General features: G+C 35.2%; 1 protein-coding gene across 3 annotated transcripts in view; it reads right to left on the bottom strand.

Moving 5' to 3' along the window:
- The window catches only part of strn (striatin, calmodulin binding protein), a 178616-nt gene that overhangs the window by 82093 nt on the left and 80028 nt on the right, over nucleotides 1–16495 (bottom strand). For all 3 annotated transcript variants that reach the window (XM_051919382.1, XM_028821086.2, XM_051919381.1), the window contains exon 2: nucleotides 7435–7538. In XM_051919382.1, coding sequence (XP_051775342.1) covers nucleotides 7435–7538 — 104 coding nt within the window. The remainder of the gene's footprint in view (nucleotides 1–7434; nucleotides 7539–16495) is intronic.

The raw sequence follows: 16495 nt of genomic DNA, 5'->3' as shown, positions 1-16495 counted from the left end.
CAGGAGATAATTATACTGCACAGGAGCACTATAAGAGTGAAATGCTTAAGCCCTTCACCTATGGTTCTGCATGTGAGTTGATGGCTGCCGCTGAATTGTTCGGTTGTCGCTTTCAAGTGTACCGAAATGGCCAAATATTTTACACCTTTGGACAACCGCCAATGCCTCTTAAACATCTTAGATTCACAGGTGACGATTTGAGTAGTGGACACTTTGATGTTTATGAATGTTTAAACTCTCAAAAGCTGGAGGCGAAGTTATCAATGAAACCCATTTCAATTCAAACGCCTCCAATTTCCAGTAAGGCTCTGCTTCGCAATGACAATTAATAAGTCTCAGGGACAGACCCTACAAAAGGTTGGCATTGATTTGAGGCAAGATTGCTTTTCACATGGCCAACTATACGTTGCATGCTCAAGAGTAAGCTCAGCGCACAGCTTGGTCATATTACAACCGCAGGGCCGAACTGACAACGTGGTATACAAAAGAGAAACTTAAAAAATAATTATTGGTATATTTTCCCTCAGTTTAAAAAGGTTTACTTTTCTTCTTAATAAAAATTTTAAAGCAGTACTTCGCCGCTGCGAAGCACGGGTATTTTGCTAGTATATAATAAATGTTTCAATTTTCAGATTTATTTGGATTTTAAGCAGCAGGTTTCAGTTATTGAAAATAAAATGTCAGAAAATAAATTTAGAATGTGCACTTGCCAAGATAAATCAGATAGTTCATGATACATTATTCTTTAAAAATCTTATGCTGACCCACCCGAGATTACACTGTGGAATCCTCGTCTCTGCCACACATTAAAATTCAAGTCTATATTTATGAATGCCAATAGCTGTTTATTAAAATTATAGTTGGGTAAACTAATTAATGGATATGCCAGTTTTATAAAGCTGTTGATACTGCTAGTAATTGTATATTGTATTAGAGAAGAAAGCACAATATTGTTGTTCACTTCAAAAAAATGGAGGCACTTTAATAAAAAAACATTATATGTGATTTGTTTTTGCTATTATATTGAAAGGTATTGAACATTGTAAAGGTTCACTGGTATTGGTATATAATACAAAAATTCTGGTTGCATGTCATCCCTATTCACAAGTATATGATAGAGTCAATTCACAGTTTATGGTGAACCTAAAATGCCTTTTAGATGAAGGAGTAAAAGATGACTAGTATTAATGGATTAGCCACTATTAAAATAGACAGATGAATTAATTAACTAGGTAAGGGAAAATTAAAGTGTGGTCTGTATTTTAACAGCAGGTACTAATGTTCTTGTAAGGTTGAAACTGCTTAAAACATTACTTTGGGTACAGACAACCCAAAAAAGCATTGTCACAATGACAAAGCAAAAACAATTATTTGAAACAACCAATAAATGAACAAAGCTATACAGTATATCTTCTTCATATACTGAACTGAATCCAATGAACTATCACAAATCATTTTATTTTTAATTATTGGTATAGATATTTTTAAATTATGGGGAATTCTCTAAAGCTGTTAATCATGATATAAGTTACATAGCATTTTCCATGGTTAACATGTACAGTACATGCAGTGTAAAAGACACATAATGAGAAGCAGAGGCAGAGGAGGTTACCTGCAGTCTCCTCTTCCACCATACGAGGTTCAGATTCCAAACACATATGAGCAAGCCCAGAAATAAGCAGGAGTTTTCAAAACTTCACACAAGCATCTTCATACACACAAGATACAATTTTCAAGTTTGAGATGCTTTCAACTTCACTTTGTAACCTGTATTACCAGAAAACCAAATATTTTCGAGAAAAATGCCAAGAATTCAAAAAATGCCAAAAGAACTATTTGACCTTTAACCCCAACATTCCTTTCTAAGAAAAATAACAGCAAGATTAATCTATTTATGAGGCTATGCTTCTCTGTCCAAAAGATGACATGGGTTTTATTTTTTTGCTTAACTTGTTTCCAAAAGCAAAGCAAGGCCTCCAAAAATATCTTGAGGCCAGAGAGGGAAAAAAGTATATTCAATCCTACAATTCAGAATGTAAATGGCAATGAATAGTAGGGTACGTGCAGTAATTTGAAGTGAAAGGCCTAAGGAGTAAAGATGTACTGAATTTTCAAAGATAATTTGAAATAAGTTTGGTTGAACTCACTGGGGATCTGTGATTACAGCTGCTGTCTTTTGAAATATTCAAGGTTTTTTTTTTTTTAGTTAAATAAAATTTTGATTCAAGATAATCATAGTTTCAATGATGGCAACTGTCCCATTACCAAACATCTTAACTGAAATAAAAAATGAAGGAACATTGTTTTTAATAGAATTTAAATGCTGTGATGTTTCAAGCCTGCTTATTTACTGTATTTGTTTGGTTATTTTAGAGATTTTCTTGGACTAAAGCAGAGAGATTCAATTAGGTTCTGGCCAGCTGCAGGTTATATGTAGAATCAGAGCATGGCCTGTGTCTTTTATTGAATTCCTTGTTTAACTTATATCTCCACTTCTTGTTTCTACAATTCACGAGTACTTGAGCTCAGTCCTGGAAGTCCACAGTTACTGCAGATTTAATTTCAATTTTATTTTTAAATATGAAGGACAGAGCCTAATCCTTTGGTACACAGAAGGAAATTGTTTACTTGCTTGAAGACACTACCTTTTTATCCAAATTGTCTTTAAAAATCCAGTATTTTGAAATTGAGCAAGAGCTCTTTATTTTAATTGATAACTAAACTCACTCTTCTGCAGGTCACAAACAGTAATTTACAATTTTATTGGTGTTCTGTGATCTTGTTATAAAAATATTTCAATGAAATAATTGTCCTAAAAGTTAAAATGCCTGAAACAGGGTTCTGTTCACTTAACTAGTTCTAGGAAAGAGAAACATATGCTACATATACCAGAAATCGAAAAGCTCACTAAGCTTGGAGTCCAATAAAGGACACAAACTAACCAACGAGTAACAAATATGGTACATTGATAAATATTTATCAACTAGTTAGCCCTTCCTTCACTGGTACCATGGCTCAGCACATATACTGCTAAGTACAAGGATTCGTTCTTAGTGGTGAGAAGTTAATGACTATATTTTTCAGCTGGATTATTTATATTAAAAATGGCTTGCTTATGCTACATGGTTCATATTTATCTCATTTGCCAACTTTGATTCTTGCTTAATTAAATGCACATCACTTAAATGAAGGCCATGAAAATGTGGGCCATAGTCAAGAGTTTTTGCTGGCATGCTTACTGAATGAATTACATATTTGTCAGAATTCATCTACTTAAAAAACATACTTGGAAAAGAATTTGGACATCCAGTCAGCTAAATGCTGTCCAATCCATCATCTATCCATTCACCTTCCTGCTTACTTATGTCATGCACATCTGAGCAGCAGTGGAAAGAATGCAGGATAAGGATGGCAGTCTATAGTATGGCACACTTAAAGCCCACAATCACACTCAATCTCAATAGGACAGTTTTGGGTCTTCAATTAACATAGTAGAACAAATGCATTCAATTCACTAGCAATAAAACAGACATCACTCCAACCTAATAAACATATGCTGAAGGTAATTACTGAATTTGTTCAGTTTGTTGAGTGAAGCAATGTGAAAAAGAGTAACCTGTCTAGGAAAATAAAGAAAGATTGCAATCCTAGAAAAAAGAGACAATAAAAAAAGGAAGAAAGGGAAGAGTAGGATCTATATAAAGGAAATCAAGTCTGAACCCATCCTGTAGCAGTAAAGTATCTGGCTGCTGAGCAGCTGCTGGGAAGATGCACAGCACAGCATGCCACTTTGATCCATGCTGTCTCAGTCGGATTACCTCCTACACTCCTGTTACACAACTTGCATAAGAGTCATAGCTATGGCAGCCAAGCTTTATTGGCTCAGGATTAACACAGTGGTGTGAGGCCTGCATCATGCTGTAGATCAGAATAGTGTAGGTTATGCTTAATCACTTAATCACTATTTCACCACAGTGGTCATTGATAAGCCACTTTCTGTAATTCTTTCAATATGGTCACTTAGTCCTCTACAAAGGCAGAACATTGTGCAATTGCTAGCATTTCTGAGGTAAGTACTCACTTACAAAAATTAATAAAATTATTAATAAAATTACTAAATGGTATTTTGAGGTGGACAGAAGGAGCCCATCTTGGTTCATCAGACAAAAGACAGAAAGCAATTCTGGACATGATACAAATCATCATACACACTCCCTAAATCCAGACACACACACACTTGCCCATACAAAGCCAAGATATAAATACAAATGAACGTAAGATGCCTATCTTTGGGAAGTGGAAGGAAATATGAGTAGTCTAAGAAAATCCATACAAACAAGGAAACAAGTGTAAACTGCCTGGTCAATCATCAGGCTAGGAATTAAACTCAGGTCCACTGAGTTGTTCTGGAAGTAGGGTGACAAAGTGGTTTTGTCTTGATTCTGGCCTAACTCACCAATTGTATGTATTTGCAAACAACAATTTTTTTTTTATTTGAGGAAAGGGCAAGGTAAGAGTTATGCTGGCTTCCACACAGATGTCACCTAAATCATGAATTTGCATCTGTGGCAGCTGATTCTAATTTAATCTATTTAAGCATGAATTTATAATCTCAATTGAAAGTTCTTACTTTGAAATGATGGCACCACTCCTCAAAAGACTTGTCTATCCAGTCATCCTTATCAACAGAAAAACTTTTGTAGTAATTAACAAAATTGTATCACACACCATCAAATCTCTACCATCACCCAAAGTGAACCAGTAAAAGATCCAAGACCATCTAAAACTGATCTTTTTACTATTCAAAAATTTCAATATGCCATTTTCAGTACAGTCATTTATCTTTGCGAAACTCCCTAAGACCAATGTTCATACAGAAAAGGCATTACATACATCAAGTCAATATAAAGACATATTAGTTGCTCATGCTTCAGTCTCTGTTTGTAAACAGGAAGCAGGAATATGGAGAAATGACTAACAGCATAATCTGTGTGAACAATCAGAGCACTTTCTTGGAATTGCTTAGAAATTTTAAGAAAGGTAGTAGGACTATTTAGAAGTATCTGACCATAGCTGTGAAATGTAAATGCTTTAGCTGCCTTGTGACCCTGCTTTAGATTAGCAGGTTTGGAAGATGAATGGAAGGATGATGTTAAATTGTTTGAATTGAATTTCCCCTTGGGATTAATAAAGTATCTATCTATCTGTTTTCTGTGTACCCGTATTATCCCATATTCTTCTAACCTTTACTCGTATATCTTTGAAATAGAATTTTAAATCATTTTGTTGCTAATTTAAAACCAAGTATAAAAAATAAAGACAACAAGCAAACAGAAATCATAATAAGACTATAAACTAAACACATTCTAACGGCGGTGTTTGCCTGACCCTTCCGACCTCTCAGGTAGAGGTGTCTACTCTTAAATTCTATGGGCTACTATGCATAGGGGACTAATGACTAGAAAATAAAGGTAACAGACCCCTAAAAAGCAGGGTAAGACTAAAAAAGGTATCTGAATGACTTCATCTGGAAATTTCCAGGAAGAAACATTACAAAAAACAAAATTTTTGAAAATAGCTTAATATATTTAGATTTTATCAGTTTACAAATACATGTATAATTTTATTTTATATATATATATATATATATATATATACACACATATACACATACTGTAGAAATAAATAATGCATGGGTATTTGTTTTTTTTGCATTTTTGCATTTTCTTGCATTTTACTTTCTTCATTATTTTGCCTATATGATTTAAATGTGTACAGTGCAGCACCCTCTGCTTATTAATTGAAGTTTAATTACTCTTTAACTGTACACCCCACCACAGCACTTTGCAGGAATATTTGGTGGGTTTTTGTAATTACTGTATATCTTAAATAAAAATTCTAATTAGATTTAAAAAATGTTATTAGCTCCTTTGTACATATTACATTTTTAACCTATGTTGGGACTTTATATGTTAAATTCCACAGACACCAGTCAAGTTTAATAATATGATTTCTGTAAATGTATTTCAGTAGGAAATTGAAACGTAATAATAAAAAACTCCATGGAGTCCACCTTACTACCTAAATTCAAACTTTAAATCCTTGTATTTGCTCACTTTTCTGTATAGCAAAAACTAGTGAGCCCTTTAATGTCTGATGAAATGTGTGATAGAGTTCTCATGATAAACATTAAACTAAATCATAATGGATGTACTGAATATGACAGCAAGCCAATACTCTAGTTGTCTGCACAGGACTAATATTATTGTTTTGTTTACTTTGCATGGCTCAACTCACACAACGAAATTTATGATTTTGCATGCTGAATACTTTAACTCAATCTCATTGTAGTCTTGAAATATGCCTTACTTATTGCACAAGTGACCACAGTTCTTTTTTCATTAATTACTCTCATACTTTGACGTGTCTCTTTAAAACTGATGCCTCCTGAACTAACCTGCTCAATCATTTTACATTTTGAAAAAGATTAATTTAGTAAATTTCATTTATTAAATTTGGTGGAGCAGTTGTATAAATTTGCGATACAAAAAAAAAAAAAAAAAAAGGTAATTATTGAATGGCCCATGTATTTAAGTTCACAATTATATTAAAGCACTTTTGGCAGATTAGTTTTAATTGTAATTATACTTCCTTTGTATTCAATTATTTAATGCATAGTACTGACCAGTGAAGAATATCCTTATGTTATGCAGACTATTACCCAAACATCCATTGCTTTTATTGAGCGCTAGAAGTATTTGTAGCTACTACTATTATTTGGATAACAAAATTTAGAGATATGCTACTGAATGAATTTCCACCATTAAAGGTACATTCAAAACTTCATAAACAAGTCATATCCCTGGGACTCATTCTAGCTAGCACTGCTGGATTTGCCCTATAGTTTAGTTAATTCCTTTTCAACTATGTTAAGGTGATAAAACCCCATCAGTACCAAAGACAACTGCAAGCTCATTTGAACTCAACAAACAGGGTCATTTGGTGCCAAAAATTGACACGTTTGCCAAGCTGTCTTTTGTAGAATCTCCAAGACCTTTATCTCAGTGATCATCGCAGTTTTTGTTAATAGGCTTAACTAATAAATATACGAAAAAAAATCTCATTTCCTGTGGGATAGATTTTGAAATTTAATAACCTAAGGATTTCAGTGATTGAAAGATGAACAACTTTGCTTATCGGAAATTGTCTGAATAAAGTAATATCTATATATTGTTGTTGCAAACTGTGAATTTGTGCACTTTTCAGATATAAACATAATTTTAAAAAAGATACAGATGTAAGTCATGACACCATGAAAAGACTAAGACAAAAGTACACAAATTTAAGAATATTTTTCTTAATTGGAAATTATATATATAACAGCCAAGCCAATCCCCATAACCAAAAACTAAGGAAATACATAAAGTATCCAACCTCTCCTGTTTCAGTGCATATTCCAGCATCTTGATCCTGCGGACCAGGTCTTTCTTCAGATTCTCTTGTCCCTTACGCTCACCCTGCAGAAAAGCAATCTGGGCCTGGTGGGAGGAAGAAGAAAAAATATGTTTATTTGTCTGACCATGGGGCAAACAGTCCAATCAGGGCTTTAATGTTAATAGGAATTTCACTTTTCCAGGATACAAAGATGAAAATGGGTTGTAAGAATTTAGTTATCTAATTCATAATGAAAGCACTTCATCTCCATTTATAATAGATTGATTAAAATACCTCTGCTTTCCAGGAGATACTAAACATCAGAAAACAAGACAGATATATTTTGCCATTTATTCATCTAAGTTCAACTTTAGACATTTTGCTCATTGTTCTATCCAGGCCTACAATAGCATGACTGACTTATGCCTCAAAAAGCACAGAATAATACACTTGACACCCCTCCAGTTCCCAAAGGTTTCATAACTTGTACTCATCTGCGTTGTTGTTATAGTCAAAATACAGTGGAACCTTGGTTCACGAACGTCTCGGTACACGTACAACTCGGTTTATGACCAAAACATTCGCCAAACTTTTGCCTCGGTTCACAACCACACACTCGGTATACGAACAAGCCAGTTTCCCTTTCGGTTTGCGCGCGCCGATGATTTCCGCACCTGTAGCATTGTTCTCGGTCAGACGTGCATGCGTTCTTTCGCTGTGAACTCTTTGTGCTCTATTTCATTTCCCTTCCGGTTCATGCACGCCGATTACTGTATTTAAGCATGTGTTCAGCCTCTCCCTGTTCATTGTTCTCAGTCAGACGTGCGTGCTTTACCTGTGAACTCTTTGTGCTCTACAGTATTTCGTGTGCTTTTGCAGTTAACCATGGCTTCTAAGCAAGTGAAGAGTGGTGAGAAGAAAGTGTTGCAATGTTACTTTTCTCTTTTTTTCAGATGTTTATTTTTTTCCATGTGCTTAAAACTCATTTAAAAAAAAAAAGTGTTTATACAACGATTGGATTGTAAGGCTATAGCGCGAACTGCTGCAATGTTACAGAGAGAGAGAGGGCTCGTGTGCTTATGGGGGGGGGGGGGGGGGGGGCGGGGGGTGTCTGGGGAGGCTCACGTGCTGCTGAGAGAGAGCCTGCACGTGCAGCTGAGCAGGAAGCCTGGGTGTTTGTGTCAGTGTTATTCAATGTTTTTATATTAGTTTACTATTACACTGTGCATTCTATGGTGTAATTAACTATATTTGTGCTTAAAAATCTTTAAAAAAATATATTTACATACAGTTCGTAAGGTCTGGAACGGATTAATTGTATTTACATACAATCCTATGGGGGAAATTGCTTCTGTTCACGACCAAATCGGTTTATGACAAGAGGTGTGGAACAAATTATGGTCGTGAACCAAGGTTCCACTGTACAGTATAAAAGCATCTAGGAATGCAGCGGCCTTAAGTCTATCAGCACAGTAAGTATAAGTCAAAGAAATAACTGCTTATTTTTTAAATCCTCACAATATGTATGACAAATTCTTCATTTTGAGTAAGAGAAAGAATAGTTCTAACTTCTAGGCTAAAGAGCAAGGGTAAAAAAAAATATATATGTTTTCAGGTGTGACTATCAAAAGGAAACTTTCAAAAACAAAAATAGTGCAAATTTAAACACCAAAACGACCACAAATTAAAAATTCAGAATGTTCATAATACTATAGTAACACTGCCACACAAGACTACATTTAAATTAACTCGCATCTAAAAACTGTAGCACCAGACTCTTTAGACCTAGCACTGTCAATCTCACAGGCTGAAAGAAGAACTACATCTTTAAAAGGGGGACCATTATGAGCTGGAGTAGGATTATCATCATCGGAGCTGCAGTGAAACTCACATCATGCAAAATAACAACTTTAAAGCTGCTAATCTGTTGTGGTCTGAAGCACACTTCAGAAGGACAATGTCTCCCACATGACAGAACAACAGGAAAATCATCTTCTATGAGGGCTGTTCACCAAAACTTTGCTAGTAACAGAACTTTAGCTGTATTTTATGTTTAATTTGAGGTATTCTGTGTATAGTTTGTTTAAGGTTACCAATTATATTTTGTATATATTGTTCTATTTCCATCTAGTTCCTATCTCCAATACATTACTTCTGCCTTTTTTCAAGGTTGTTTATTGTCTCAGAGTGGAGAGGTTGCGAGCTGGACTAGGCTTCATGGTATCCTTGAAGTTATTTGAATAAAAATAAATCATCAGGTAAACTGGTGTGAATCCAGGCTGTCTTTAAATCAAATTCTGGATCCACTACAGGATTAAACATGCCAGGTAGGCGCCAGAAAAAAAATTACTAATTCTTTTCATGTTCTATTAAACATCTCATTGCCATAGGAATCACATCATATCACTCGAACTGTACATAACTTGAATGATGCCATGGCCTCAAAGATATCTATCTATCTATATCAGAATAGGTAGGTGAGTGGGTACAGCATCATAAACAGTTCTTCTCACAGTGTATGCAGAGTTTGGAGGCAAACACTGAGGAAAAACTGTGACAGCTGACAAAGGTCATCTCGCAAATAATGAATCAGTCTATGAATGTAGTGGAAGTGGAAAGCAGTCTGTTGCTGCACCACAGTTTTCCAACTCAGCCCTTAATGTGCATACCAAGACAAAGTTCATAAATCTGCATCCACAAAATGGTGCAGAACTAAGGGGATCCTTACCGATGTGCTCAGTGATCCAGCTTGTTGCTGGTGGTTGCTAGAAAGGCACAAGGTCCATTACTTGACAGCGTCCTGCACCATTAGTTGCTATGTTGGGAAAGCTGAGATTGAGGGTGGAGGGGGACTGGGAAACCACTGAAGTTAGAGGGTAAAGTTGTAGTGATTAAGCATGCTTTGATGAACCCAATATTAACCAATGGAAAAAAGCCATTGCTGGTTCACACCCCAAAGTTACCATGGTGCAAGTCACGTCATCTCTTTTACTGGTGCCTGTTTAAGTAGGATATGTTACAGAAGAGGTGAGATGGTTGTAAATAGAGGTAGCTCTTTTACTATAATGGCATTTACCTTGTAGGAAAAAGTGTACCATGACAGACTTGGGGAGAGTACAAAAATAAAATACTTTTTTTGCCAAACAGGGCAGGTGCAGAGAGCAAAGTCCAAGGTTTCCTTAAGGCTCTGTCTACTTTAAAAGCACAGGAAACCTAAGTTTACGTGTGAATGTCATTACAACTCACAATGGCACAATGGACTCTTTAGTATCACCCACTGTTGTAGGTGAACTACAGCTTTCTTGGGGATGGGGTCTAAGTTTGAGAGAAGAGCTTAGAATAATTGCCTCAGTACCATTAAGGAGAAGAAAAAAAAAAATCACCACAGCATATCTTCTACATTGTTGCAGTCTGGTTAGGATTGGGGCCAGCACAGGCTACTGTCAGCTAATATCACTTCTTTTTTTTTGCCAAATGCAGCTGCATGCTTAAAGTTGCTCTTTTCAAAAAGCCTAAGATGTTTATCTTTTGACTGGTTAATCTTATTTTGCTAATAGGCTAAACAAAAAATGAGCTGTGCTTTTCTGCTTTTCCTAATTTCTACTGAGGCACTTTGTAAGACTGAACATAGTACTGGAGCAGTTTCAATGCCCTTAAAATGTTCTGTGTCCAAAGTCATACACCAGGTTAAATGAATGGTTTCTGTCACTGTGCTAAACATCATACTGAATAAAACTGATCCCTTATCCCAAGATCCTTATTACTTTCCATTAACAGTTTTATTAAGATTTTTAAATTACTATCATTGACACCAGAAGGACATTTAATAAGCATAAATTACAATAATTGGTCCTTAGTGGTGCCCAAAACATAATAGCCCACTTTTCCATGACCGTCTAGTGTTTAAACTTGGGCTACATGTGGTTTTTCACTTGCAAACACCATCATCAAAATGGGATTGAACTGGTTCACCGAGTCTTCCAACACAACCAGGAGCAAATAAAGCCTAATTATACAAATTATGCAGTAGGACTGAAAAAATAGCTAGAGGCAGACTTTCTGGTACATTACATAAAAAAGCAGCAGATGGCGATGTTATTAAAAGCAGATAATTGAAATATCAGAGTGTTTGTCAGAAATTTTAAACACAGGATTAGCATTACTGTCAAGGAAAACTATTCATTCATCTGTTTTCTGAACATGCTGTTTCAATTACAAAGTCTCATTAAGCTGCAGCCTTTTCTAATAGCATCACACAGAAATAATGAACAGGACACAGGGTCACACTTGATCACTCACATCAGACCAATTTAAAACCAATAAACTCATTCTGAAAGAGATCACATGTAGCATAAACAAGAGAAGGCTAAAAATCCATGATATTGGTATCGGAGCTACTAATCGAACTCAAATTAACAGCTACACTACTATACCAAGAAGAGTAACATTAACACCACAGTCAAATTACCAGATAGAAAAGAAAAGCCATGAAATTGAAATGTTGAAAATGGAGGGATGGTGTATTGGCAAAAAACAGTACAACAATGTGACAAGAAAAAACAATCTCTACTACATAACTTATTTGAAGAATTTATAGGTCTCTTGATGAAGGAAAATCTAATTTTCTAAACTAGCAATAGTAAGTTTGATGGGTACTCTGCCCATTGAGAAAACATAATTGAAACACAGAACAGTTTTTATTTTATTTTGAGGCAGGCAAGTAAGCACATCTCAGTAAAAGCTTTGACAATACAAACAAAAAAAAAAACATTGTTTAACAAAAAATCAACATCTGAAAGATGAGAGGCTAATGGTTACATACTTCATTTTAGTGTTCAGTTTATTAAAATGGTATTCAATTTTTAAAGCATTTTACACTCATACACAACATGTGGTTTGTGGCTGTTAGAAAGCCATAAATTCTTCTTCATAAAAAGTAATCAAGTTCCATATTACATGTTATATATAGAGGTGTAGAAGATGTGTAATGATAAACATCTAAGTAAAGTGAACAGTAGTGTAACAACAGGTTGGAGAGAAAATAAAACTCAGTATGAACTGCTTAAGTGTTATATTATATCAAACAAAGTGGATAATGTGGTCCTTTTTTAATCATAAATAATGAGGAGCAGATAGCTGTGCCTGAAAGAACAGAACTTACATAGGCTATATTTGGCTTTTTTGGCCTGCCAGCATCTACAGCAGAAAGGACTATGGCCCTTATTACACAGGAATTTTCAGACCTCTTTCAGGTGTTACATGAGCATAATTTGTACAGATTAAAAATATGGAGATCCCATCCCATAATAACCTTGTTTCTTTTAAAGTAAAGGTTTTCCTTTCTATTTAATCCTCATTTCCAGCAAAAAGATTCCACAGCTATCTAGAAAGCATACAGAAATGCAGAGTCCAAAAAAATTGGACTGGAACTGTGCAACATTTTAACTAGATGAAAGGCAATGCAGAAACCTTAAGGCACCTAATGACAACTCTTCTTTCTAGAATACATCTGACATCTACAAGCAAGTTAACAGCAGAATGGCTGTGACCAGGTGCCATTCAATCTTTTCTTTTCAATGAAGAAGGTTTTCTCTGAAGTTTAGATGAACATAACAATGGGAAACTTTAAGGCATCAGTTAACTGAATTAACTATTCCTTTCCCAACTTCCTTCCTATTCCTGATGTGGGACTTCTGCACTTACCCTTCAATTGCATTAAATTTCACTCTCTTATTGCCCAATTATACTTCACGCTTCATGGCTGCCACGCGTTCCCAGTATTCATTTGACCCGTCCTTAGAAATTAACGCAACGCATGTGCGAGATGCAGTACCAGCAAAAAGTCAGGGGGCACAGGGTGATAAAAGTCGGAACGTGACGTCAGTCTCTATTTACTATCTACATGTAATAATAATAATACATTTTATTTATATAGCGCCTTTCCCATGCTCAAGGCACTTACAGAATATAATACATGTAACAGAAAGCCACACAGAACACATTACATTTATTATATTTCAGCTCTCTGCACATTTAGAATCCTTAGATTTATACTTGATATCACTTTTATGATGAAATGCATTAAACCATGCATGTTACATTTTACAGATAAGTTGTTAACAGTATTCATTATTTAAATGAAGTTAATAATTACACATGTGGGGGTGCCACGGTGGCAGTGCAGTAGCACTGCTGCCTTGCAGGGGACTTACGTCCCTTGTGTTCCCTACCTGGAGTTTGCATGTTTTCCTAGTGGGTTTCCATAGTGTGCTACGGTTTCCTTCCAAAGACATGAAGGTTTGGGGATTTACAGTCTCTAAAATGACACTAGTGTATGTGTATGCTTGTGTTCACCATGCGATGAGCTGATGCCCCATACAGGGATCGTTTCTGCCTCGCACTCGATGCTTGCCGGAATGGGAGCATCCCTGGACTGATGGATGTAATCATTAAACATCCATCCTTTTCAGAGATACTGTGGCAAGGTGTCCTCGGAATTTAAAGGATGAATATAATTCACAACACAATGAAGCTGAATGTTTTCTCACCATGATGACATCTCACACTGCCACCTGGTGGAATCATCCAGATTTATGTAAAGTACGTGAACAAGTATAAACAGTACAACAGTTGCTTAGCAGTAGCGTCCGCTGGAGCACGCATCATGTGAAGTATAAACCCAGCCTAACAGTGTGGGGAAGAGTGGTTGATGATCTGGCACTGGTAAGTTCTTTTCTCTTTCTGTGTTGTACCCTTTTATAATTCTCTTCACTAATAATGTTTGCCACAGTTTTACTATAGCCTTTTCATTTCTTCAATAAACATTTGCATTTTATATACATATTTTTGTTAACAATTATATTATAAACCTACCTACGTAATGCAAGGAATGCATAGAAATACAGAAAGAGGAATTGCTAGTCTTCCCCTGCAATCACAGCATCCCCCTACCCCTTTCTCAGTCTCTGTTTTGTAAAAAATGACACATTTATTTCTCTCAAAAGACGTGCTAAAAATGAAAATGTAACACATGATGAGGCCCCTGAAGATCCACTAACATAGCAAATGAATAAATAAAATATTTAACTGGAAAAGTCCCCCAAAATCTTGTTATTATGATCAAACAAAAATACACTATTTAAGTTAGACATTATGCCGAAATCATGTGTGGTGCAGCAGTTCAATTTCTATACCACTGCTTATAGGTCTCACTATCTTTGATTTCATTTAAAAAAAAATCTAACTAGCTTTGCCAGGTTGTATGGTAAAGTGAAAGAAGCTGAATTTTTGATCAAAAGTGATAAAAACACTTAAAACTACATTAAATTGGTAAAATAAACTGCAGCTGAAAAAAAATCAAAGATCATAAAATATATGAATCACTTCTTGGCTCAACAGACCAACAACTGTTGTACCATTTTTTTTCTTGAATGAAGTAGAAATGTAAGACGTTATTAACAGATAAACATTGTTCCTATAAGGAAAGTGTTACTAGAAAATCACATGTAAAATGTAACAGTGAGCACAGAACTGAGAGCATAATCTTATTTGTCCTGCAAATAACATTATGATAGTGTATACTATTAATGGAGATATGCATTAAAAAGAAAAATCACTGATTGATTCATGAATTACTTCCATATCTTTGGCACAAGTTATGTGGTCTTCAATGACACTGACTTTCACATAACACAAAACTCATTTTAACTGTCAAATTAAAAGATGAACTTTTTGACTCTTTCAATCATTTCATCTCTGGTTTTCACCACAGTTCTTACCTCTTACGGAATGAGTTTCCTCCAGTAGATACTCTGCCTACCCATGACAATAATTTGGATTCAGCAGGTATAAAAAAGACCCAACAGGTATATCTCATTCTGTAATTGTCATGACAGGAGTGCTTTAAGCTGCCTGTGTTCACTGAAGTGTACCAGGGTACAATTTCAATGCCAGCAGAATGACCAGAAAAAATGTAAATTAAATGCTTTTAATCAAATGAACAGTTCAGATTAAGCAACTCTTTACAGAGTGAGTATTATTTTAATAATGAGATATCTGCTATTTCCAAACCTGCTTGCCATTTTCTGTTTTGTTTTTTAGGAGCCATCCTGCCTTTTAGGAAACATCCTGATTGTCAGCTGCACTATTTTTAGCATAGCCAAATGATTCTGCTCGCAATGCTTCAGATAAATCCCATACAGAATTTGTAGGGGAAACAGGACTTCCTACACTGGGAAAGACCTTTTTTTGGACTAAGTTTTGCTTGTAAAGCATAGTTTCATTCAAACTGAAATATATATAAATCATGTGTGCAACAACTTGATTAAAATATCACATTGGTATGTGCATGAGTGTTTCCTGCTAAGGAATTGTAACCTATTAACTGCCAACTCCTGGCCTGCACTCAGTGCTGCTGGAACATTCACCACATATTGGGTAACATACTGGACACTGCATGAATGGAATGCTTTGACTGCAGTGTTTCTGCCAGTGACAGTTTCAAAGTTCTTCTTGTAATTTACCTCATTCTGAAAATTGCTTTAAAATAGACACACTTGTACAGAATGAATCAAGGCAATTGAGGTCTGAAATTATCATTTAAATTCTTGTAAAAGACAATTATTAATGAATGACTCTGAAAAGATAATATGGTAAACCTTTGTGTTTCAAACCTGCAGTTACCTAAGCATGATCCCACACACCTCAAGACCCAGTGAAAAAGGTACAAGGTTCAAAAACAGTTTTTACTAAAAAGCTGTGCATTTAATCAATAGTTAATAGCTTAATGATTATTGTCTGCATAGCTGTATATTGCCACAAATTGTTTTCTACACTGCATTTTGCAGGATGTATGGTACATTATATGATGATACCACTGCTATACTATTATTATGTGGATGTGCATAATGTGCAGTATTTATTGGTACTTTAAAAGTTTTAATTTTTTTCTGTGATATTGGAACATAAGTGTCCAGATCTTTCACATTGTACCTGTGACACTTGACAGTTATATATAGCAATTCGTAGGAAATTAAAATCACAATATATTATTTTATTTTTC

The sequence above is a fragment of the Erpetoichthys calabaricus genome, chromosome 15 (genome assembly GCF_900747795.2).
Source record: "Erpetoichthys calabaricus chromosome 15, fErpCal1.3, whole genome shotgun sequence".
NCBI classification, from domain to species: Eukaryota; Metazoa; Chordata; class Cladistia; order Polypteriformes; family Polypteridae; genus Erpetoichthys; species Erpetoichthys calabaricus.
The sequence above is the reverse complement of the archived record's forward strand: the minus strand, read 5'-3'. Positions and strand labels throughout refer to the sequence as shown.